The sequence below is a fragment of the Somniosus microcephalus genome, chromosome 12 (genome assembly GCF_052327205.1).
Source record: "Somniosus microcephalus isolate GS21.2 chromosome 12, FLI_Smic_1.0, whole genome shotgun sequence".
Taxonomy (NCBI): Eukaryota; Metazoa; Chordata; class Chondrichthyes; order Squaliformes; family Somniosidae; genus Somniosus; species Somniosus microcephalus.
Genome location: NC_140998.1, coordinates 136219759 through 136243014, shown reverse-complemented (window position 1 = coordinate 136243014; position 23256 = coordinate 136219759). Strand labels below are relative to the sequence as shown.

Here is a 23256-nt window from a genome sequence, read left to right as displayed (position 1 = left end):
GTTGCGTGTGGCTTGGCAGTAACGTTTCGTGATCTGCTGAGATCATTGAAAGGTTTGCACCACTGCAGCCTGGTCCTCCTGACCACATCCCTGCTTGTGCCCTCCTGTTCAATGTGCAACCAGGCTGCGTTGATCTCCTGGGGAGGTCTATTCTGCCCATGGGAAGGGAAGAGAACCTCCCTGCGTGCTGTGACTCCCTCCATAAGCATATGGAGGAGGGAGTCATGGGAGAGCCTGGGTGCAGCCGTGCACCTTTATGCAGTGCTTGTCAGTGCTGTAAAACACTGACAGCAGAACTGTCAAAATGAATGTGGACATGGTCCCTTTAAGGAAACCGGCTGATGACGCGTCATCAAATGACGTCATCAGACCCACTTCCTATTAATTGGCCAGGAACCTCGCAGGGTGGGCTTAACAAGCACAATCTATGAAAAATCGCTTGGAGAGTGCGGACTGCAGTAGGCAGCGGGCCGGGACTGCGAACCGACCCCGGCCACCCCAGACCCACCTCAGTTGGTGAAATTGCGGCCTACATCTCTTAGGTTTTTCTATGTTCAAGTTACTATATAAATACAAGTTGTTGTTGTCGTTGCTTCTATTGATATGATGATTGAAAGCTTTCTGAACTGGTGGGCACTGCTGGTTGTCCAGAGAAGGTGCGACTGCTGACAGTTTCTTTTCAAAGATCTACAATTTTCTAATCAGAATGCTCAATATATTCTAAGTCTGATTAAATTAATTAGAATTTTCAGTGAGAAACATACTTGAAGGGTGAAGTCTCATGTTGCACAACACAACCAAATTTAAACACAATTGGACAAAAGATGAGATAAATCGAGAAGCAGTGGACTTAAAAAGCCTGGAGATTGTAGGAGGAAGGGAATACTGAGGGAGGTAAAGAATTCTATTTTGAGGTTCTGGCAAAGAAAAGCTAAAGTAGAGATATGTTTCAACACAATAAGATGAAATTAGGTTCACCCTAACATAGTACTAATTAAGTATTCAGATTAAAATCATTTGAGCAAATGTAGAAGTAAAATGGATATACCTGTGCAGAAATATTATGATACTGCAAGCCTGAGGGAGAATTCCTCTCAACTCACTTTGTGACTGAAAACTTCAATGAGTAACTTTTATGTATAAGCTCTGGGATGGAATATCTTTAATCTCCATCTACATTCATTAGTTTCAGGCAGTTTTAAAAAATCCCATTAAACAGTATTAAAATGCCCAGAAAAATCAATATTTAAAAGGTGAAATGTAATCCTGGCGATTCTGCTCAAAGTGATCATTTGTTTGATAAATCCGTTTTGAAATCACAATTTGTAATGGTATATTTAGTCACACACCAGGTCACACACATTTATAATAATTTAATGGATCGCTTGAGAACTATGAACCAGGGATGGAAGAGACTGCTTAGTGCTACTTTATATGAATTCATCGTTTTGTGATCTGGTATTTTGAAGGCATTTTATGACATGTTCATCCACAAAATGCTTCCTGGCTATGCACAGATCGTGCACAGCAAATTTGTTTCTGTGTCAAATAATTTATTGCACGACTGAGTTTACCACGTGGCAACGCCTTGTTAACAGCTGGGAGTTGCTGACATGTAAAAGAATGTGGAACAGGCCAGTAGTGCCAATACTGGAGCATTGAAATCTTAAACATAGAATTGTATGTTCACATGGTAATTTCATGTGACAATTGAGCACTGTTACCTCAATGGATGAGTGCCAACTTTCTCATCCCTGAAGAACTATGGTGTGTCAACTGTGTTCCACTTCAAATTGGAATGGGAGAGGAGGGGAATAAAAATAAATATGTAAGAGGACCCACTCTGCCTAGTGGAAGCATAATTTCTGTCAGCTAATTGTGGAGCAATGTTAACAGTAAGGAGAAGTTTATGACCCAGATTGCCTTGCTACCCTATCTGAAGGAGGAAGAGGAAGTATTACAGAAGAATTCAAGGGGCGTGGAGGAGCTGGAGAGATTAAAAGTGGATTGGAAACCAATACTAAATCTAGAGCTGGGCTTTTTGGGGGGAATTTTAACATAGGTGAGCGAGTGAGAGTGGGTGCGGGTGGGAGGTTAAATGGGCAAAAATTCCAAGCGTGTCGGGAAACCGGCTCCAACCCACCGACTTCTGGGTTTTACTGAGGCTGGACAAGGGGCGGGTTGGCATTTTAAATATGTTAATCAGATTTAACCTGCTGTGCAGGTTTCACTGTGGGTGGCTGGGTTTTCCGGACCGCGGGAAACCCGGCAGCTGCAGCAAGGCGAGGACAATTATCAGGGAACACTCCTTGTGGGCCAGGAGGAGCAGGAGTGCATCCTCCCGGCCCCCAAGCTCCCCCACCATCAGAACACACCCCCCATACAAACACCCCACCCCACCCCACCGGGGTCAGGGATCGAACCTCCCCCCGGGGACAGAAATTGGACCCTCCTTCAGGATTGAATCCCCCCAGGGTCAGGGATCAGGCCTCCCTTGGGATCAGACAGTGCCCCCCAGGGTCAGGCATTGGACTCCCCTTGGGACCGGACCCCACTCCCGGGATCAGACCTACATAATCCTGCGGCCTCCTCCAGAATGTTCCCCGCTTGACTGGAAGCCAAGATTGGCCATCAGGCTGACTTCTGGGCAGTGAACCCGTCAGGGCTAAGCGCTGCACGCCGTGCAGTTAAATCTCCACAGCGTGTAGGGAAACCCAGACTGCCGGATTTCCCGTGTGCAACCTGACTTCCACTCCCAGCGAACCAGAAAGTAAAAATATCCCCCTTTGTTGATAGCCAATAGGATTACTTACAGATTAAATCTGATAGCCCATCAAAAATGTTTGTAGCACAAATGCGTTGATTATTAATAAGTGAATTCAGTCCTTGTTGGTTATATTCCTAAAGCCAGCAGTCTCCTCATTGTAAAACCATGTATAATTCTACTATGTAAAGGTATCAAAATGCATGTGTCATCATCATTACAATAAAGGAATCTAACTGGGAAAAACAAGCAGCCTACTGGGATTCCAACAGAATTTCAATCTCTCATTTAGTAGTCTAGGGCAGCCATAGTATTGCGAATTTTAAGCCTTGATAAATGGAGTACAATTCTTCCATGTCCACGCAAGATCATTTTACAATGTGCCAGTTACAGACCAATATCCTGCCCTGGCCAAAGGCCTACAACTGCTTAGTTGTGATAAATGACATCTGCAAGGACACAGACTATGAAAAATCATTTGGTATTTTAATACCGATAAGTATAATGATTGGAAATATATTATTGATCATTTTTACCACAACAAGCTTGAATGTCTATCTGTTGCCCCACTTCTGGCAACCCAGTACTTTATTCAAGTGACCACGCTTCATGTGTAAGCCTACAGATCCAGTGTGGGCAGGTTATTTGACTGTAGGGGTTCATCACAGCTGAGTCCAGCCAGATTGTAGTGGGCAATTTCAGCACCGTTCCAAATGGGTAGGAGTGCATGCAACAAACCTATCCATAACTTGGCACTAATTGGCGATAACTTGGCAGGTTCAATAGGAGAAGGCTCATGGATGCTTATTATGGGATACTGTCACTGCTTGACTGCATCAACCTAACTGTGTATTCAGACGTCTATTTGAGCTCTCACAGAGCCAGCAGAAGGCCAGTTTGCTGTTATAGTTGACTATTTAATGATGCCACGGCACCAATGTGCCACATCACATTTCTCCTTCGTACACAACGGGCTCTATCTTTCGCAGGCTGAGAGCACAGCTCAGAGCTCCGCTGTGTGATGAATATGACCTTTCAGTGTTATGAAGCATGTGCAGTTGCCTTGCCCCCTCGTCGCCCTCTGGAGTAGTTTGACTTTCAGGTCAGCATCCCGTGTCACCGCAGATAAACAAATTGCTTCATGCTCTGATGCATTTGATGTTCAATCTGGAAGTGACCCTGAGGTTGTGCCTGCCACTGTCCATCATCTTGCACTTCTGATTGCCTGCTCTCACCAAAGAAATAAACAGCAGTCCACTTTCTACTGGTAAGGAACACTGAATAGTAGAAACTAATTTATCTACTTCCTCGGGTTACAAACCACAAAGAAGGGTAAAGGTGCCTCACACTCAGAAGCCCTTTAGAAATGAATCCTTTTACAGGTAAGTTTCAATATGCAGGGTGGCCTTACATAAAATTAGATTTGGTCATGCCGTCTGAGATTTTTTTATGAACATGTAATTGTAGGCAATATGGGAGGGGCGGCTTGTGTTTCTAAACCACTATTCTGCTGGTTACAACTATGTAATAGAGGGAGGGTGGCATTCTGTTTGAGGATTCACATTGATTGTTAATCAATAGCTGATTTAAAAAATATCTATCTATTTCAGGTGCTATGTTTGAGTTCTGCTTTGGGTCATACATTGGACCTAAATCAGCACAGCTCCCTGATTATTCCACAGGTCAATGCAGCACCTGGTGTATATTGAACCGCGCAAACCAAGAAGATTCAAGATTCAGTACTTGGTCTGCACTGAGTTAGCTAATCTCAGCCATGGTTGCTAGCAGGGCACAACAGTGATGTGCTCCCCCTCCCCATCAAACTTGTAAAAAGGCCACTGCATTGACAATACTGGCGGAGTCAACTCATGTCAAGTTCGACATCTGACAGGAAAGCCACCAGTTTTTTAAAAAAAAAGTAATTCTAGTATAATTTGATTGGATTTTGAAATGCTGTCCTTTTCTCTTCAGCTTCTCAGTCTGATCCACACTCTCTTTTTATCTCTTTCTCCCCTTGACGCTTGGCTTTTTTCTTTCTTTGATCAGCTTCAGTAACGTGCCGCTTGTGTGACAGGCAGGGTTGCTCCTGTCCAATTTCGAATCAGACAGCCTCATTTCGGGGCGGGGGGGGGCGGGGTGGCGGGGGCGAGCAGTAAGTGGTCATTTTGATATTAAAAATTGGACAGCAGAAGTCCAGTTATTGGCTGCTGCACTTCAAATTAAACACTGTGCACAACTTGTGACTGCAACTTTTATGAATGAACCAGGTTCACATGCATGATCGGACTCATTCAAAGTGCCTCCCCTGGCGTAAAGCAGGAGGCAGCGGCCTGAAAATACCATTGAGCCACTTACAACCCCATTTAGCTGGCACTCCGGCTCCCGCCATCTTGAGTAAGGTCCTGACAATGGGCAGCTGGAGCGTCTAATTCAGGTGGATGGCCATTTGTGATTTGCAAATTAGGGTCCTATGACATGCACAGGACCCCAGTTGCAATCTTGAGGTACCGATGTGTGTGTGTTTGTGTGTATAATGTGCACCGTCGCCACTCCACCCTTTTATACGGGATCTGAGCGGCCTAACCGGCAGTGCTTAAAGAGACCGCTGGCAGCCACTAAAAGAACAGACAGAGGTAGGTTTATCTTTTATTTTTGTGGGACCAGGAGGAACAGGAGGAGTTGCCCACAAAAAAATACTCCGGCCTTATGCCATCTGTCCGAGGCACCTTCAGGGATTGCCTCCCCTTCCATACTCCAAACGTTGGTTAATTCCACTTAGAAGCCGGCCCATTTCCCACCATCTCCAAGTGGTGAGCTGCTTCGGAGCACCAGTTTGGCATCAGTGCCACACAAAGGAGGTCCGGGCCTCAAATAATGTCCGGGTAACAGGCACCCAAAATTAAAATCGGCCCCACTATGATTTTAACCTCCCATTTTCCCCATCCCCATTTGGTTTTGGACTGGGCAAATGGTGCAACTGTAATAGCTGTGAGCATCCTGCTAGTAGCTTGTGACATACTGTGTATGAAACTGCAGTAGCCATTTGATTCAATTACCTTAATAAACTGTACACAAAGTGGCTCTGTTGGATGTAATGATGAAACAGAATGCAACATGGCGGCTTGAAGTGATCAGTGCTGTGTTACGTGTTATTTAAATCACTGACTTGTTTTGTTTTCAACAAAAATCAGGACGCCAGTAGAACCTGGTAACAAGAGGGAAAGGGCTTCCCTGGACTAGAAACACTGAAGAGGAAGTGCCTGCTCATGAAACATATCGTGATGTTGTAATGTGCTGTCCATATGGCAGACATTTATGATGGATGGCCATTTGTGATATGTAAATTAGCACTCTTAGGGAAAGTCTCCTGTGTAAATTAGGCCCCTCCCTATCTCTGTAATCTCCTCCTGCATTAAAACACTCCAAGAACTCTGCGAAGCTCCAATTCTGGCCTCTTGTGCATCCCCGACTTCCTTCACCCCACCTCGGTGTCAATTTTCGCTTTGTCTGATTACGTTCCTGTGAAGTGCTTTGGGACGTTTTATTGAGTTAAAGGTGCTATATAAATATAAAAGCTGTTGTAGTAGGTCTAATTAGCATCATTTATTAATACTTTAACCCCTACAACACAAGATTATGCCCTTGAAGGTCCTTAAAGTTAGGATTCATTTTTTTTGGTCTATGAAGGCAATTGTAGTGTAATTAACCATATGTGTGTCTCAGCATACTTCAATACTGTGAGGTTCTATTATTCGAACAAAGAATTCCTTCTAAAGTTTAGCAAGTGTTGGAGCTGTGGTTCTTGCATGAACAATGAAAATATATGGAAAAGGTCACACTGACAGTACAGCCCCCTTTACTCTCCTCTCTATTACCCAGGCAAAGCAGTGAGGAGGAATTTGTAATATTTGATCACTCAGGCTGTAAACTAACATGCTGTTGTACAACACAGAAACATTTGAGAACGTGTGAATTATTACTGGATGATATTTGTTTATGATTATTCACGGCAAAATGAATAACTGCTGAAAGTTTAATGTTTAGTGCTAGAACATGTTAAATTGGATCAGGAATTGTGTATAATGAGAAGTGCCTTGCTAATCTGGTGGATGGGGCTTGATCTATGCTTTCAGAGAGAGTTGTGGATACATGGGAATGTTAGAGTTTTGTGTGTATGTATAATACATTCTGATGTAAATGTAAAGTTGATTAATTTTCTTTAAGTTTTTTTCCCCTATACCATGCATCTATGGGAAGCAGGATCAGCTTCCCCCCAACCCCGTGCTGTTCTTGGACTCCCAGCAGCCAGGTCAAAGGTGACATCACAGAATCACAGAAACCCCACAGTGCAGATAGAGGCCATTTCGGCCCATCGAGCCTGCACCGACACATATCCCACCCGATCCCTGTAACCCCTACACCAACACATATCCCACCCTATCCCCGTAACCCCACGTATTTAATCCCCCTAACACTAAAGGTCAATTTATCATAGCCGATCAACCTAACCCGCACATCTTTGGACTGTGGGAGGAAACCGGAGCACCCGGAGGAAACCCACGCAAACACGGGGAGAATGTGCAAACTCCACACAGACAGTCACCCGAGGCCGGATTCGAACCCGGGTCCCTGGCGCTGTGAGGCAACAGTGCTAACCACTATGCCACCGTGCTGCATCTGAAGAAGTTTACTGTTGACTCTCATGGGCAAGGCTGTGACACATGGTGCTGGGAGACATTGACAGGGATTGGATGAGAACTCCCAGTCAGCATAGTTAGATACAAACTCTGCCAAAAGTAGTGCTCATTACAATGCAGCATCCATCACCTGGGATGGCCAGGAAAGTCCTGGTCAACATTTAGCACATGGAATAAAATGGAGGACAGATCACTAAACTATTCTGCTTCTTCTATCTTAATGCTGGATCTAGTGAGCAGTACATGTGCACATCCTTTGGAAGAGGAAAGCCAGTATCCTTGATGACTGGGGGAAGACAGGAGCACAGGAATCGGCTGGTGATAATGAGTACGGTAATTGTGTTGTGCAATGCTGTATATAGAGCTTTTAGAAAATATATGAAAGATAGCTCGTGTGGGACTAGATGTGTTTCATTAAAATATCTGTGACTAGGGATTTTGATACATCTGTACTCACACTTATACACATCCACTGTCCTAAGTAGCAACAGACTAACAGCTAGTGTGCTTTATTGCTTTGTAATGCTTGCAATCATAGAAATGTAAGCACAGAAGGCATTTTGGCCCATTGTGCCTGTATCTGTGCTAGCTCCACACTAAAGCTATCTGCTCTAATCTCACTTTCTTGTTCTTTCCCTGTACCATTTCATACTTTTCTTTTTTCAATATTTATCTAGTTCCCTCTTAAATATTGTGGTTAAATTTGCTTTAATACCCACTGTGGTAACATATTCATGATTTTAAAGACCTTTATCAAATCTCCTCTTATCCTTCTCTGCTCTAAGGAGAACAACCCTAGCTTCTCCAGTCTATCCACGTAACTGTAATCCCTCATCCCTGGAACCATTCTAGTCAATCTCTTCTGTACCCCCTCCAAAGCCTTCACGTCCTTCCTAAAGTGTGGTGCCCAGAATTGGACACAATACTCCAGCTGGGGCCGAACCAGTGTTTTATAAAGGTGCAGCATAACTTCCTGGCTTCTCATAATCATAGAGTCATACAGCACAGAAGGAGGCCATTCTGCCCATCGTGCCTATGCCTGCTCTCTGAAAGAGCTACTAATTAGTGCCACTCCCCTGCTCGTTCTCCAGAGCACAGCAAATGTTTTTCCTTTTAAAGTATACATCCAATTCCCTTTTTAAAATTACTATTAGAATCATAGAATAGTACAGCATGGAAGGAGGTCATTCGGCCCATCGAGTCTGTGCCGGCTCCAATTCTGTTCCCTCTCCAATTCCATTTTGAAGGTTACTATTGAATCTGTATCCACCACCCTATCAGGCAGTGCATTTCAAATCCTAACCACTCATTGTGTTAAAAAAGTTTTTCCTCATGTCGCCTCTGGTTCTTTTGCCAATCACCTTAAATCTGTGTCCTCTTGTTATCAACCTTTCAGCCATTGGAAACAGTTTCTCTTTATTTACCCTATCTAAACCCTTCATGATTTTAAAGACCTTTATCAAATCTCCTCTTAGTCTTCTCTGCTCTAAGGAGAACAACTCCAGCTTCTCCAGTCTATCCATGTAACTGTAATCCCTCATCCCTGCAACCATTCTAGTAAATCTCTTCTGTACCCTCTCCAAAGCCTTCACGTCCTTCCTAAAGTGTGGTGCCCAGAATTGGACACAATACTCCAGCTGGGGCCGAAATGGTGTTTTATATAGGTGCCACATAACTTCCTGGGTTTTGTACTTGATGGGCTGGATTTTCATTGAGGAGGCGGGTAGGAGGCAGGACTACAACTTTCAGGGTTGTAGTCCCATCTCCATCGAGTTCTAGCCAACCCACGCAATTTTGACTTGATTGACCTTGTTGAGCCCGCCCAGTGGGCTCAGCAGGCCAATTAAGGGCCACCCGGCAACAGGTGACGTCACAGATTGATATTTCATCTGTTAAGATCTTTTGACAGATGAAATATCAGTGTTTGACAGCTGTTTGAAGCTGTCAAACACTGACAATCTGCACTCCAGGTTTATTCCTTTCTCTCAGGATGATTTAGAGATCTCCCCGGAACAGAAAGCTGAATGCTGGAACTTTTGACAGATCGCGGCCATTCTGCTTTCTGTGCCGGTGAGATGAGGGACTCCCGAGACCTGAAGGAAGGAAGGCTGTAAAGGTAAGTAAAGGTTAGTAGAACTTCTTTAAACTCTTTACACAGACCAAACACACTTACCTCTGCACTCATGCACCCATCACTCACCTGAACACCGGACATCTCGACCCCTCCAAGCCCTTCATCCTGACGGCCCGCCTCGCTAACTTGGCGTAGTTTGGAGCCATCGGGAATCCCACATTTCAACAATGAAAATAGGGATTAGGCTAAAAACTGCCTGTTAACTACCTGTTAACAGGCAGTTAATTGGCACTAATCCCCTTCCCGCCTCGGGGAGGAGGGTCCCAGTGCGGGTCAGGTACCTGCCTCCTTTGAAACTGGCATGGAGGCGGGTTGGGGGCAGGATGGGTTCGTGCCCCCCGATTTCGGGATTTTAATCCCCCACATGCCTCCAATCCCGCCTCCACGGCCCAATGAAAATCCTGCCCGATGTCTCTATTATAAAGCCCAGGATCCCATATGCTTTATTAACTGCTTTGTTAACCTGTCCTGCCACATTCAAAGATTTGTGCACAAACACCCTCAGGTCTCTCTGTTCTTGCACCACCTTTAAAATTGCACCATTTAGTATGCATGGGCTTTCCTCATTTTTCCTACCAAATGTATCCCCTCACACTTTTGTGCATTGAATTTCATCTGCCATGTGTATACCCATTCCACCAGCCTGTCTATGTCATCTTGAAGTCTATTCCTATTTTCCTCAATGTTTACTACATTTCCAAGTTTCGTATCATCTGCAAATTTTGAAATTGGGCCCTGTACCCTCCAAGTCCAAGTCATCAATGTATATCAAAATAGCAGTGGTCCTATTATTGAATTATCGGGAAAGCCACTGCAAACCTCCCTCCAGTCCAAAAAACAGCCATTCACCACAACTCTCTGTTTTCTATCCTTTAGCCAATTTTGTATCCACACTGCTACTGCACCTTTTATCCCATAGGCTTCAACTTTGCTAACAAGCTTAATAGGTAGTACTTTATCAAATGCCTTTTGGAAGTCCATATACACAACATCAACTGCACTGCCCTCAACCACCCTCTCTGTTACCTCATCAAAAAACTCAATCAAGTTAGCCAAACACGATTTTCCCTTCACAAATCCATGCTGGCTCTCCTTTATTATTCCATGCTTGTCCAAGTGGCCATTCATTTTCTCCCGGACTATGGTTTCTGAAAGCTTCCCCACCACTGACGTTAAACTGACTCTTGAATCTGCTTCCACCACCCTTTCATGCAGTGCATTCGCGATCATAACAACTCCCTGCGTAAAAAAATGTTTCCTAATGGGTGGTGCCAAAGGACTAGAGGATTGCAAATGTTACACCCTTGTTCAAAAAAATGGAAGAAGGATAAACCTGGCAATTACAGGCCAGTCAATTTAACATCCATCCCCCTCAGCACCTACTCTGTCAAGCTCTCTCAGAATCGTATATGTTTCAATGAGATCACCTTTCATTCTTCTAAACTCCAGACAGTATAGGTCCAATCTACTCAATCTCTTCTCATAGGACAACCCTCTCATCCCAGAAATTAATCTAGTGAACCTTTGCTGCATATCCTATTTTAGGTACAGAGATCAAAACTGTGCACAGTACTCCAGGTGTGGTCTCAAAGCCCTGTACAGTTGCAGCAAAACTTCCTTACTCTTTAACTCCAACCCCCTTGCAATACAGGCCAACATACCATTTGCCTTCCTAATTGCTTGCTGTACCTGCAGGTTAACTTTCTGTGTTTCATGTACAAGGACACCAACATTTAAGAGTTACTCACCATTTAAAAAAATATTCTGTTTTTCTATTCTTCCTACCAAAGTGAATAACCACATTTCCCCACATTATACTCCATCTGCCACCTTCTTGCCCACTCGCTTAACCTGACTCTGTGTCCTCCTCACAGCTTACTTTTCCAGCTAGCTTTGTATCATCAGCAAACTTGGATACATTACACTCGGTCCCTTCATCTAAGTCATTAATATAGATTGTAAATAGCTGAAGCCGCAGTACTGATCCTTGCGACACCCCATAGTAACAGCCTTCCCAGCTGAAAATGACCTGTTTATTCCTACTCTCTGTTTTCTTTCCTTTAACCAATGCTCTATCCATGCTGGTATATTACCCCCAACCCCATGAGCCCATATCTTGTGTAACAACACTCCATGTGGCACCTTATCGAATGCCTTTTGAAAATCCAAATATACTACATTCACTGGTTCCCCTTTAACTACCCTATAGTTACATCCTCAAAAAACTCTAATAGATTTGTCAAACACAATTTCCCTTTCATAAAACCATATTGACTCTGCCTAATCCAAAATGCATCACTTCACCTTTCAATCCATTGAATAAAAATATTTCTTTTGATCTCCACCTTTCTGTTTCTGGTGCTGATCTTAAATTTATAACCCTCATTTACGAATGTACCATAGTTGAGGGAAAGAGTTGGAAATAGTTACACCTGGCGTAGATACAAGAAGAAAATCACCTGGATCATTCTCAATGTGAGAAGGCTGGTCTTGCTCTTGTATAGAGGAATGCATGTTCCCCATCTTCACCGTCCTTTCCTCTGCTGCAGCCTGGCTGAGAGGTCATGAAGCTCATAACACATATTGCTAGATGACTTGAGTGGCAGGCCTGGCTGGTGTTCCCCACAGTCAAGGAGATGTGAAGCAAGAAATCTAAACCTATTCTATTGGATCGGCTGATAGCAAGAGCGCTGTTGGCTTTCATAGATACATAGATACATAGAAGATAGGAGCAGGAGTAGGCCATTCGGCCCTTCGTGCCTGCTCCGCCATTTAATGAGATCATGGCTGATCCTTTAATTCAGTATCCCGTCCCCGCCTTCTCTCCGTAACCCTTAACCCCTTTTGCCCGTAGAAATATATCTAATTCCCTCTTAAATATATTTAATGAGCTGGCGTACACTGCCCTCTGTGGCAATGAGTTCCACAGAATGCATTTCAATGAAGCTCACACAGAATAACTCAACAAAGAAAAATGTTGCTTTCAACTAAGCCTCTCCCGAAATATGTATCTCATGCAGGGATAAAATCACTGAGTTATGTAATGTATAGCACCAAAACAAGTACACAGGAGACCAGAAGTACTAGCATTAGAATCCATTCACTACATCATTCATTTAGGTATGAATTGCACAATGAACAAGCTATTATCCACAGTCTGACTTTTTCCAAACCATGGTCTTCTCAGAAAATCAGAATAAATCAGAATTATAAATTATAAATCAGAAATAAACAATGATGCAAAGACCAGTGAGGAGGACTAAATAATCCACGAATGTAAATGAAGATCTCAAGATGATTTTAAAGCCATTTTGGTTGAAATTGTGCAGTGCAGTATTATAACAAATATGTTAATGTCAAATTCCTTTATCTGCTATTTTAAGCCAGTAGTTAACCCATTTAAAATAAACAAATCTGTTGTTAATAGTGCAATTTCAACCCAGTGTGACTCATGAGTCACTTTAGGAGATAAATATAGGACTAAACCTAAATAAATTACAATCTTGGCATTTTGGGTTATATCATCATAAGAAACATTTTCTTTAATGTCAAATATATATTATAGTCACATCTATACCTGGTTATGTAGAGTCCACAATATAGCCAACTGTATATAATCAGTGGGAAAATTGCATTGAAGCAGGCAATGTAAATGGTTTCAAGAGACAATTACAGGAAACGTTCTGTTATCCGGCACGGATGGGACCGACGTGGTGCCGGTTCATCAACAATTCCGGATAACCGAACGCTATAGTAAAAGATACGGAGCTCCGAGCTCCGTATAAAGCAACAAACCCTGTTGCTTACAGCTTCAGAACAATCGGCACAAGTTGCAAGCGTCTCTGTAGCTTAGCAACAGCTGCAGCTACACCCTTGCACAGCAACAAATGGAGTAAAAAAAGTAATAAAAGTAACAAAAGTTACCTGAACCTACTCCTGAATTTTGCCGGTTAACTGACATTTCTGGATATTTAGGGGCCGGATAATCGAAAGTTTCCTGTAGATTCATTTCTGGAGGTAGAAGGGGTTGATCGATATGGTGACAAGTGGGATTGGACCTAATGTTTTTTTCCTGCTCCTAAAAGGTAGGCCCAGAAATTCGGGTCTCCACGGGTGAGTACGCACAGAGTACTCACCCGTAGGCCCGATGGAAGTGCCGGTTTCCTGCATGCACTGCACATGCGCGGGAAACCGGCACTTCCGTTCCTCTGAACGAAGAGGTTCAGAGGTCGAACGCGTGCGTGGGGGAGGCTGCGCGCACGCATCAAACTTAGGTTTTTTTTACAGGTTTTTCCGTGAGGGTAAGCCTGCAGAATTTACACATATAAAAAGCAGGCATAAGGCCTGCTTTTTACAAGGTAAGTGGTGAATTAATTAAAATTAAAACATTTTTTCCACAGGTTTATTATTTTTAAATACTTTAAAGCAAGGTAAGTTTATTTTTAGCCCCGTTAGAATATAAAATTATTTTTTCCAAAAATTTAAATTATTGTTTAAAATAGTTATTTCATGTAATTTATAGTTTAGTTAAAAAATTTGATTAAAAAAAAAATTATTTGAAGGTTTAGTGCTATTTTGGGGCCGTAGTATTTATAAGTCTTGACAGCACTTCCTGTCAGACTTATGAATGGAGCATTCCCTGCTCCGATTGGCTGCCCATGGCCCACGTGATCCCAGGGGACGCATCGAACTAACTGCGCCCCTGGGATACGCAAGCACTGTGCGCCGGCAGCTGGACCAGGCCCCGGATCGGAATTCCATGGGGGCCCACAGCTCAACGGCCGGCACGCAAGGTAAGTGCAGGTCAGGGGCTTGCACCCGCAGGAAGCCCCCGACCCGAATTTCTGGGCCATTATGTTTTTAAATGGCCTTTCTATGGTCTATCCTTTATTTTGTTCTGCCCTCTAGGAGCCTGGCTTGTGGCAACTGATTACAGAACAGCACTGATGGCTGCGTTAAAGTTCACTGCCTGGGCCTTGCCACCATCCCAGCTAAAGAAGGAAGAAACATGGCAGGGACTCTCTCAGCTGAACCAGTACCAAGCAACACCCTGCTCTCTTTCTGAAGGGGGCAGATTTTGATGGTGAGAGGCATCAATGGAAACTTTACAAAAATTTGTATTAATTTGCTAATTTCTTTCTTCTAATCTTAATATAAAGAGTGTTACCTAGACATGGGAGGGTACATTTTTCAAGCCTGTGTGCCAATGCCGGGAACCTCGCACACGGCAAACACGAGCGGAAAATTGGAGGTAGTGTGCCTGCCATTTTCCAATCCGTGCAGGCAGCATGCCATGTTCCACCGGCAGTGTGGGATCTTGGTCCATCTCTCCCATATTCTCAGCGTCGAGCCCATTACGCTTCCTGCGTGAAACCGATGTCCTACTTCTAAAAAGATAAACTCTAACCTTTTAAAAATAAGGTCACTTTGCTACCAGAACTTTCACCTCCAAAACAGATCTCCATGTACATTCATGCAGAATGGGTTAAAAAATTACATTAGGAAAAAAAAACAGGAAAGATCTGCTTACCCTGTGCCAACAAGAGCGCTGTGGAGAAAGAGAAGGAAAAGAGAGAAAGGATCAAATCTCAAGTACAATTGTTAGCATCTTTACATTTTGCTTGGAACAGAAGAGGTGGACTGCAGTGAGCAATCACTCAAATCATTTCATCTCCTTGGCTTGAAACGTTTGCCATTTTAATCCAGTTTTTATTGTTGTGACTTTTCCACAGCATATATTAAAATATATTTCATTAGCGCATCCAAAATAGCACCTTAAGGATATGGAACAGTAAGAAATATTATGCCATTATGCAATATGATTACATCCTGACCAAGGCATAAAGCAGGGGGCATTCATTTTACACTTGAACTGGGGCATATCTCCTAGCTGGCTGCTAAATGTGTCTGCAATTACTTTGAGAAGCTTTTTATAACATGTTTCAACCACCCAATCCAATTTTTTTTTTGGAGGGGGAGCTGAATTTATATTGCACCTTTAACGTAGTAATACATCCCAAGGCACTTCACAGGAACATAATCAGACAAAAATTGACATCGAGCCATAGAAGGAGACGTTAGGACAGGTGGTCAAGGCGGTAGATTTAAGGAGTGTCTTAAAGGATGAGAGAGAGGTGGACAGGTGGAGAGGTTTGGGGAGGGAATTCCAGAACTTGCGGCCTAGACGGCTGAAGGCACGGCCGGCAATAATGGGGCAAAGGAAGTGGGGGATGCACAAGAGGCCAGAGTTGTCCTGTTCACTCATCACCCCTGTGCTCGCTGACCTACATTGCCTCCCAGTTAAGAAACACCTTGATTTTAAGATTCTCATCCTTGTTTTCAAATGCTTCCATGGCCTCGCCCCTCCCATTCTCTGTAATCTCCTCCAGCCCCACAACCCTCCAAGATATCTGCGCTCCTCTAATTCTGGCCTCTTGAGCATCCCCGATTTTAATCACTCCACCACTGGTGACCACGCCTTCAGCCGCCAAGGCCCTAAGCTCTGGAATTCCCTCCCTAAACCTCTCCACCTCTCTACCCCTCTTTCCTCCTTTAAGATGTTCCTTAAAACCTACCTGTTTGACCAAGCTTTTGCTTATCTGCCCTAATATCTTATGTGGCTCGACGTCAAATTTTGTTTTATAACGTTCCTGTGAAGTGCCTTGGGAGGTTTTACAATGTTAAAGGTGCTATATAAATCCAAGTTGTTGTTGTTGCTGTTGAACACAGAGTTCTCGAAGGGTTGTAGGGCTGGATGAGGTTACAGAGATAGGGAGGGTTAAATCCATGGTGGAATTTGAATATGAGGATGACAATTTTAAATTCGAGGCATTACTGGAGCAGGAGCCAATGCAGGCCAGCGATCAAAGCAGTGATGGCTGAACGGGACTTGGTGCAAGTTAGGATATGGGCAGCAGGATTTTGCATGATCTCAAATTTATACAGGGTGGAAGATGGGAGGTAACAAAAACATGGACAGAGGATACTATAGGGGGTGGAAGCAGATGAATTTTGTGATGGACAGGAGATAAATGTATAAAATTGTTGTTCATACCCGTAGAATTAGGCTTCCAATTGGATATTATTTTCAAGTTCAATGATGCAATAGCTTGACAATATTCTATATCCTGAACATTATCAACATACTGCATCATAAATGAAACAGTTTAACTGGTCGTTCATCTCATTAGTGTGATGTTCCTGATGCAGAATGACTGGCAGATTGGCATATTTAATAGTCACTGCACTTCAAAGTAATTGATTCCATGGAGCATGATGTGATAAGGCGCTGCATTAAAATGCAAATTGTGTAATTGGGGAAATTTGGGATCAGGATTACACATGTTACAAATATGCCTAGATCAGGATATCTGCATAATGAGGATGAAGGAAAAGTCATCCCGCATACTGGAACTTTGCTTTGGGACACAAAACTCAAATGGATCAAACAAACTTTTATTCAGAGTGGAGTCTGAATTGCTAATAGTGCACTGCAATCACTGGCTCTCATGTCCCGCAATGAGGGAACACGACACCACCTCCAAGGTCCTGTTCCACATCAAAGAAAGCATTCCTACACAGTCTTTTTAATATTGCTTATTTTATTAGGAAATGCTTTTTGTAGCAACTGTTTGCTGTGCAAAGGGATTAGGTAATGAGTCAAACAGAAAACCATGGGGAGTCAACAGTATCCATTCAATTCAACGCACACAGGCCGGATTTCCAACAACCTAAAACAAAATATACACAACAGGAGCTTGACTAACAACACACAGTGTAAAATGGCTAGGCGGAGCTTGCATTTCTTCTCCAGAATATATATCCCATTTAGTAATTATTTGAGCCCTCTGGCCATACTTTTTTAAATAAAGGGAGAAAGCAACAAAATAAAGCGTTTTAATGTGCAATTAAAAAATGTTTAAGATAAATGCAACGATCTATGTTAAGCTAACTGTCATCTGAATAATTTTGATTGACTGCACCCAGAGACATGGTGACCTGGGGAGAGAAGTCAGCTGACTGGACAATGCAGACTTACACATCTAATTAGCTCGAACCAAATTGACTAATTGGCTATTTCAATTTAAAAAGGGGCCTCTCTTCTGCAAATTTAATATGCTACAAAGTATATGGACATATGAAAATAGAAAAGACAAGCTGGTTTATCAAACCTGCCCCATGTAAAATATACTTACCTGCATTTAAAACCCCAGTAATCTTGAAATAACTCAGTTGGGTGCATTAACTCAGTCAAATCACTTAGACGTAAAGGGCTGGATATTCATTGAGGAGGCATGTAGGAGGCGGGACTACAACTGAAAGGATTCGCAAATGTCATGTCTCCCCCGAGGATTTACTTTTGGTTTATTAAAGAAGCCCTGGTAGGACTGAGTTTGGAATCCAGGGCTCAACAAGATGGCTGCGATCAGCCTCATGGCCAAAGCCTGTAAGTTTCAGTTTGGACTGACAAGCTTGTATTCTGATGACTGTGAGAAGGAACTTTCCAGAACTTGAATGCAGACAGACCTTCTGCATTTATGCATGAGAAACAAACCCAGTGGCATTCGGGCCTCTGATTAAAAGCCATCAAGGTTGTTTGCACAAACAATCAAGAGCAGACAAGGCCTATTCAATATGTAGTGGGACAAGCTCGGCTGCATTCAGGCCTTCGTTTAGAGGATGTCAACATTGTTTACCCAACTGCTTCAAAACGATCAACGGGGCATTCAGACTGAATGGCCCCATCATGAAACCAGTTGGACAAAGGGGAACACTGATGAGGCATTTAAAACCGATTACCGGCCATCCAGGTCGATGGGCCCAGATCGGTACCTTTTGTACGAGTTTCAATACGTCCAGATTAGACAAAAGTAATGAGCTGATCTGGCGGGGGATAAGGGCTACCGGGAAGGGTATAACTAGTCCCTCAGGAGGCCATTTCTCTCTCTCTCTGCTTTGGGGTATCTCTGCTTTGGGGCGGTGAAAACCTAAGACATCGGCAGGCAACAGGGCATGGAGCAGGCGTTTCAACATCCTAGACTGGTGAGCATCAATTTTCTGGCCCATCACAAGATAACCTAGATAGATGTAAAGGGTGGGAGTTAAGGAGAATTGCTAAAGTGTCATTCTGGTCATTTTCCCTCGATGTGTCCGTTTCTCCTCCCCCATTAAGTGTAATTGTGCTGTATCCATCGTGATTTTCTCTGTATAGTAATTGTTCTCTATTTTAATAAACATTGTTTTTTCTTTGCACCGAACCACTGGTCTCGTTTGTCTATGTCGCTACTTGTAAATAAGTCCGGTGGTCAGAACCAAAGGGGAAGCGATTCGAACCGCACGGGGCTGGGGCAGCTCAGGCACACGACTGACTGACCAGACACAAACCCCAAACCAAAACCCATTACACAACTTTCAGGGTTGTAGTCCCGCCTCCATCGAGTTGTGGCCAACCCACACGATTTTCACTTGATTGACCTTATTGAGCCCACCCAGCGGGCTCAGCAGGCCAATAAGGCCCACCCAGCAACAGGTGACGTCGCAGATTGACATTTCATCTGTCAAAAGCTTTTGACAGATGAAATATCAGTGTTTGACAGCTGTTTGAAGCTGTCAAACACTGACAATCTGTACTCCAAGTTAATTCCTTCCTCTCAGACTGATTTAGAGATCTCTCCAGAACAGAAAGCTGAATGCTGCAATTTTTGACAGCTCACGGCCATTCTGCTTTCTGTGCCGGTGAGATGAGGGACTCCCGAGACCTGAAGGAAGGAAGGCTGGAAAGGTAAGTAAATGTAAGTAAAACTTCTTTAAACACACCAAACACACTTACCTCTGCACTCATGCACCCATCACTCACCTGAACACCGGACATCTCGAACCCTCCAAGCCCTTCAGCCCGACGGTCTGCCTCGCTGACTTGGCGTGGTTTGGAGCCATCGGGAATCCCACACTTCAGCAATAAAAATAGGGATTAGGCTAAAAACTGCCTGTTAACTACCTGTTAACAGGCAGTTAATTGGCACTAATCCCCTTCCCGCCTCGGGGTGGCGGGTCCCAGCACAGGTCGGGTATCCGCCTCCTTTGAAACTGGCATGGAGGCAGGTTGGGGGCGGGATGGGTTTGTGCCCCCGATTTCAAGATTTTAACCCCCCCCCCACACACCTCCAATCCCGCCTCCATGGGCCAGTGAAAATCTGGCCCAAAATGTCCACATGGTCCATGTGGTCTCCTGGACTGGTTTTGATCACCTGAGGGATTTAGAGAAGAATTTTCCAGATTTTCCCTCCCCCCCCCCCCCACCAAACATATTTGCCCTGGGGTTTTTTGCCTCTCCCAGGAGATTACATGGCTGTGGTGGGATGGAGTGGTGGTGGGGGGAAGTAGGAAGTGTCTAGTCATGATACTCCAGGCACCGTGAGTGTGGGGTGGACTAGATGGACCAGCTGGACTTTTCCTGCCTGTCACTTTTGTATGTTTGTATGTAACTTTCTTTAATACAAGTGGCTAATTTTTCCGTTTTTTGTAAGAACAGAAGATACTGGAAATATACAGCAGGGCCCTCAGTAGCTGCAGATAGAAAAAACATTTCAACGTTTTGGGTGTGGACCCTTCAACTGAACTGCCTTTTCCTGACCTCAGTGCATGACAATATAACTCCAAAGGGCCTACACCCAAAACATTAACCTGTCTTTTCTCATTTTAAATGCTCCCGGGCTTGCTCTGTAGTTCCAGTATGTTCACTTTTGTATTTTGGTTTCCAGCATTTGCAATTTTTAATCTGATCATGTTACCTTCTCAGTATTTTCTCATATTTCTGACCCTGTTGCACTGCTGTTCGTCACGTAACCCGTGACCAACGGAGTGAGCGAGTGATCTGCTCCAAGCCTTTGTTTATACCCCCGTTGAGGCAGCTGCTGAGAGGTGGGGAGCAGCAGCCACCTGACGACTGCCCTCCCTCTCATTCCCCTTCCCCCAGTGGGGAGATACCTGCCCTCATCACAGCTGAAAGCAGGACCTCAGCAGAACAGGGGTTAGGGAGGTGCTAGGAATCAAATCCATGTTGCAGCATTCCACAGTAGCATGTATAGAAATCCAATAGGGAATTCAGAAGAAATGTCTTTATCCAGAGAGTGGTGAGAATGTGGAAATCGCTACCAGGGAGTGGTTGAAGCAAATAGTAAAGATGCATTTAAGGGGCGGTTAGATAAGCATATGAGGGAGAAGGAATAGAGGGTTATGCTGATAGGGTTAGATGAGGAAAGGCGGGAGGAGGCTTGAGTGGAGCATAAACGCCGGCATGGACTTGTTGGGCCGAATGGCCTGTTTCTGTGCTGTAAATCCTATGTATTGGTATATATACCACCCATATATATCATACTGTACCACCAATAGTAATTTTAAATCACAGGATGGAGAAATGCATAGCTTCATGGAACTACATTAGTGAAAATTTGCAGCATCAATCTTTTAAATCAAATAAAACCCCAAAACCGCTTACTTACGAAAGAAGTTTCTGTTTGGGACGTGCTTACTGGGAGCTGCTCATGGCCTGAGGTGACCCAGCCGTTTACCATGTCTTAACCCGAGGTATCGGCTGCAGCAAGCCAAGCTCCCGGCCCGGCACTGCACACGCTCACAACTCCAGATCGCTTTCAGGAAAAGAATTCAAAAAAGGCACAGTGGATGGACTTCTTCAGGAATTACTGGCGATCAGGTCCTGGCTTATGTTAAACGGTAAGATTCCACCCCACAAAGCATACCTTGGTGTGTTACATTCCCCTAAAACAAATGCTGTCAAAAGTGAGCCAAGCTGCAGTGTCTGTGCTTAATATTTTAGACATTGTTTTGCAATCTTTGCAATATGCATAAACAAAGATTAGTGACCCTTCCACCTCAGATTTTTTTTGATTTCCTTCATATTGCCAAAGCAACTAAAAAGATGCAGAATTACCGAGAAGGTTAAAGGATTTGGGATGGGGAAACACTGCAAGTTACATTTTCACATGGTAATTGAATCCGGCTCGTGTAGATCACAAGAATGATACTGTTGCTATGTCAAACCTGCAGAGCCTTCACTTTGCTGGTAGTTTCTGCCATGGGTGAGTCTCAGAGCTTCACTGGCATGCTTCTTCAACCAAACCACAATGCAACACAGCTGGTCATTCAACAGGCAGGACAGCAACAGAACAGGAGTGCAAAAAAAATGGCAAGAAGTGTACTCAACTGCTGACAGCCCTACCAAACATATCACAAGCACAAATGAAAACGTGTATAAAGAATCAGCATCCCCTTTGTAATTATTATTCAGCACGAGGTAAGCTGAAAACTATCACCTGGACAGGAATGTTATCTCTCTGAGGTGAGGAAGGAAAGGAAAATAATTTGACATTTAAAAGTCACAACTTGAAATTGTTCAAGCAGTTCATTTACTATTTCATCTTTTAAAAGGTAAACAGCATTTAATCAGGCAAAACATTTTATGGGAGGTTAATATTGCAGGGTGCTTTTTAACAAGCAGCCACGAATATTCATTGGAAATATTAATGATTTCAATAGCTAGTTCTACCATATTTTAAGACAATAAGTAAGTGGAATAAAATGTGTTCTGTTCTTAAAACTGGACTTTCAGTGTCTGGCTTCCATTTTCAAACTTTCTAGACAACTCGCGTACATACTGTGCATTCCCATCAACACTGGCCAGGCAGTGACCGCATTAATAATCACGGGATATGGAAAATATTCCGTGCAACCTAATCTTTTAATCCAGAAGTAATTAAGTTGCCTTCAAAGAAGTAGGGATGTAACTGAAAGTATGAGGAGTGACACAGGCCGCTGACACTGCCGTTGCCATGACCTTCAAGCTGTCTTGAATCAGAATATACTGTGATCCCTCGCACTGCAGCGTGACCCCTCGCACTATACTGTGACCCCTCGCACTGCACTGTGACCCCTCGCTCTGCACCATGAGGCCTCGCACTGCAGTGTGACCCCTCGCACTGTAGCGTGACCCCTCGCACTGCAGCGTGACCCCTCACACTGCAGCGTGACCCCTCGCACTATACAGTGACCCCTCGCACTGCACAGTCACCCCTTGCACTGCACCGTGACCCCTCGCACTGCAGCGTGAACCCTCGCACCATACTGTGACCCGTCACACTGCAGCGTGACCCCTCGCACTATACTGTGACCCCTCGCACTGCAGCGTGACCCCTCGCACTATACTGTGACCCCTCGCACTGCACCATGACCCCTCGCTCTGCACCACGACGCCTCACACTGCAGTGTGACCCCTTGCAATGTAGCGTGACCCCTCGCACTATACTGTGACCCCTCGCACTGCACAGTGACCCCTCGCACTATACCGTGACCCCTCCCTCTGCGCCGTGACCCCTCCCTCTGCGCCGTGACACCTCGCACTGCACCGTGACCCCTCGCACTGCACCGTGACTCCTCGCACTGCGCCATGAGCCCTCGCACTGCTCCGTGACCCCTCGCTCTACACCGTGACCCCTCGCACTGCACCGTGAGCCCTCGCACTGCACCGTGAACCCCTCGCACTGCACCGTGACCCCTCGCACTGCACCGTGACCCCTCGCAATGCACCATGACCCCTCGCAATGCACCGTGAACCCCTCGCACTGCACCGTGAACCCCTTGCACTG

The 23256-nt window shown here is 44.3% G+C and overlaps 1 protein-coding gene across 3 annotated transcripts in view; it reads right to left on the bottom strand.

Annotated features, from left to right (window-relative positions):
• Window positions 1-23256, bottom strand: part of slc8a3 (solute carrier family 8 member 3) — a 922684-nt gene that overhangs the window by 297580 nt on the left and 601848 nt on the right. For all 3 annotated transcript variants that reach the window (XM_086003608.1, XM_086003609.1, XM_086003607.1), the window contains exon 4: window positions 15126-15143. In XM_086003608.1, coding sequence (XP_085859734.1) covers window positions 15126-15143 — 18 coding nt within the window. The remainder of the gene's footprint in view (window positions 1-15125; window positions 15144-23256) is intronic.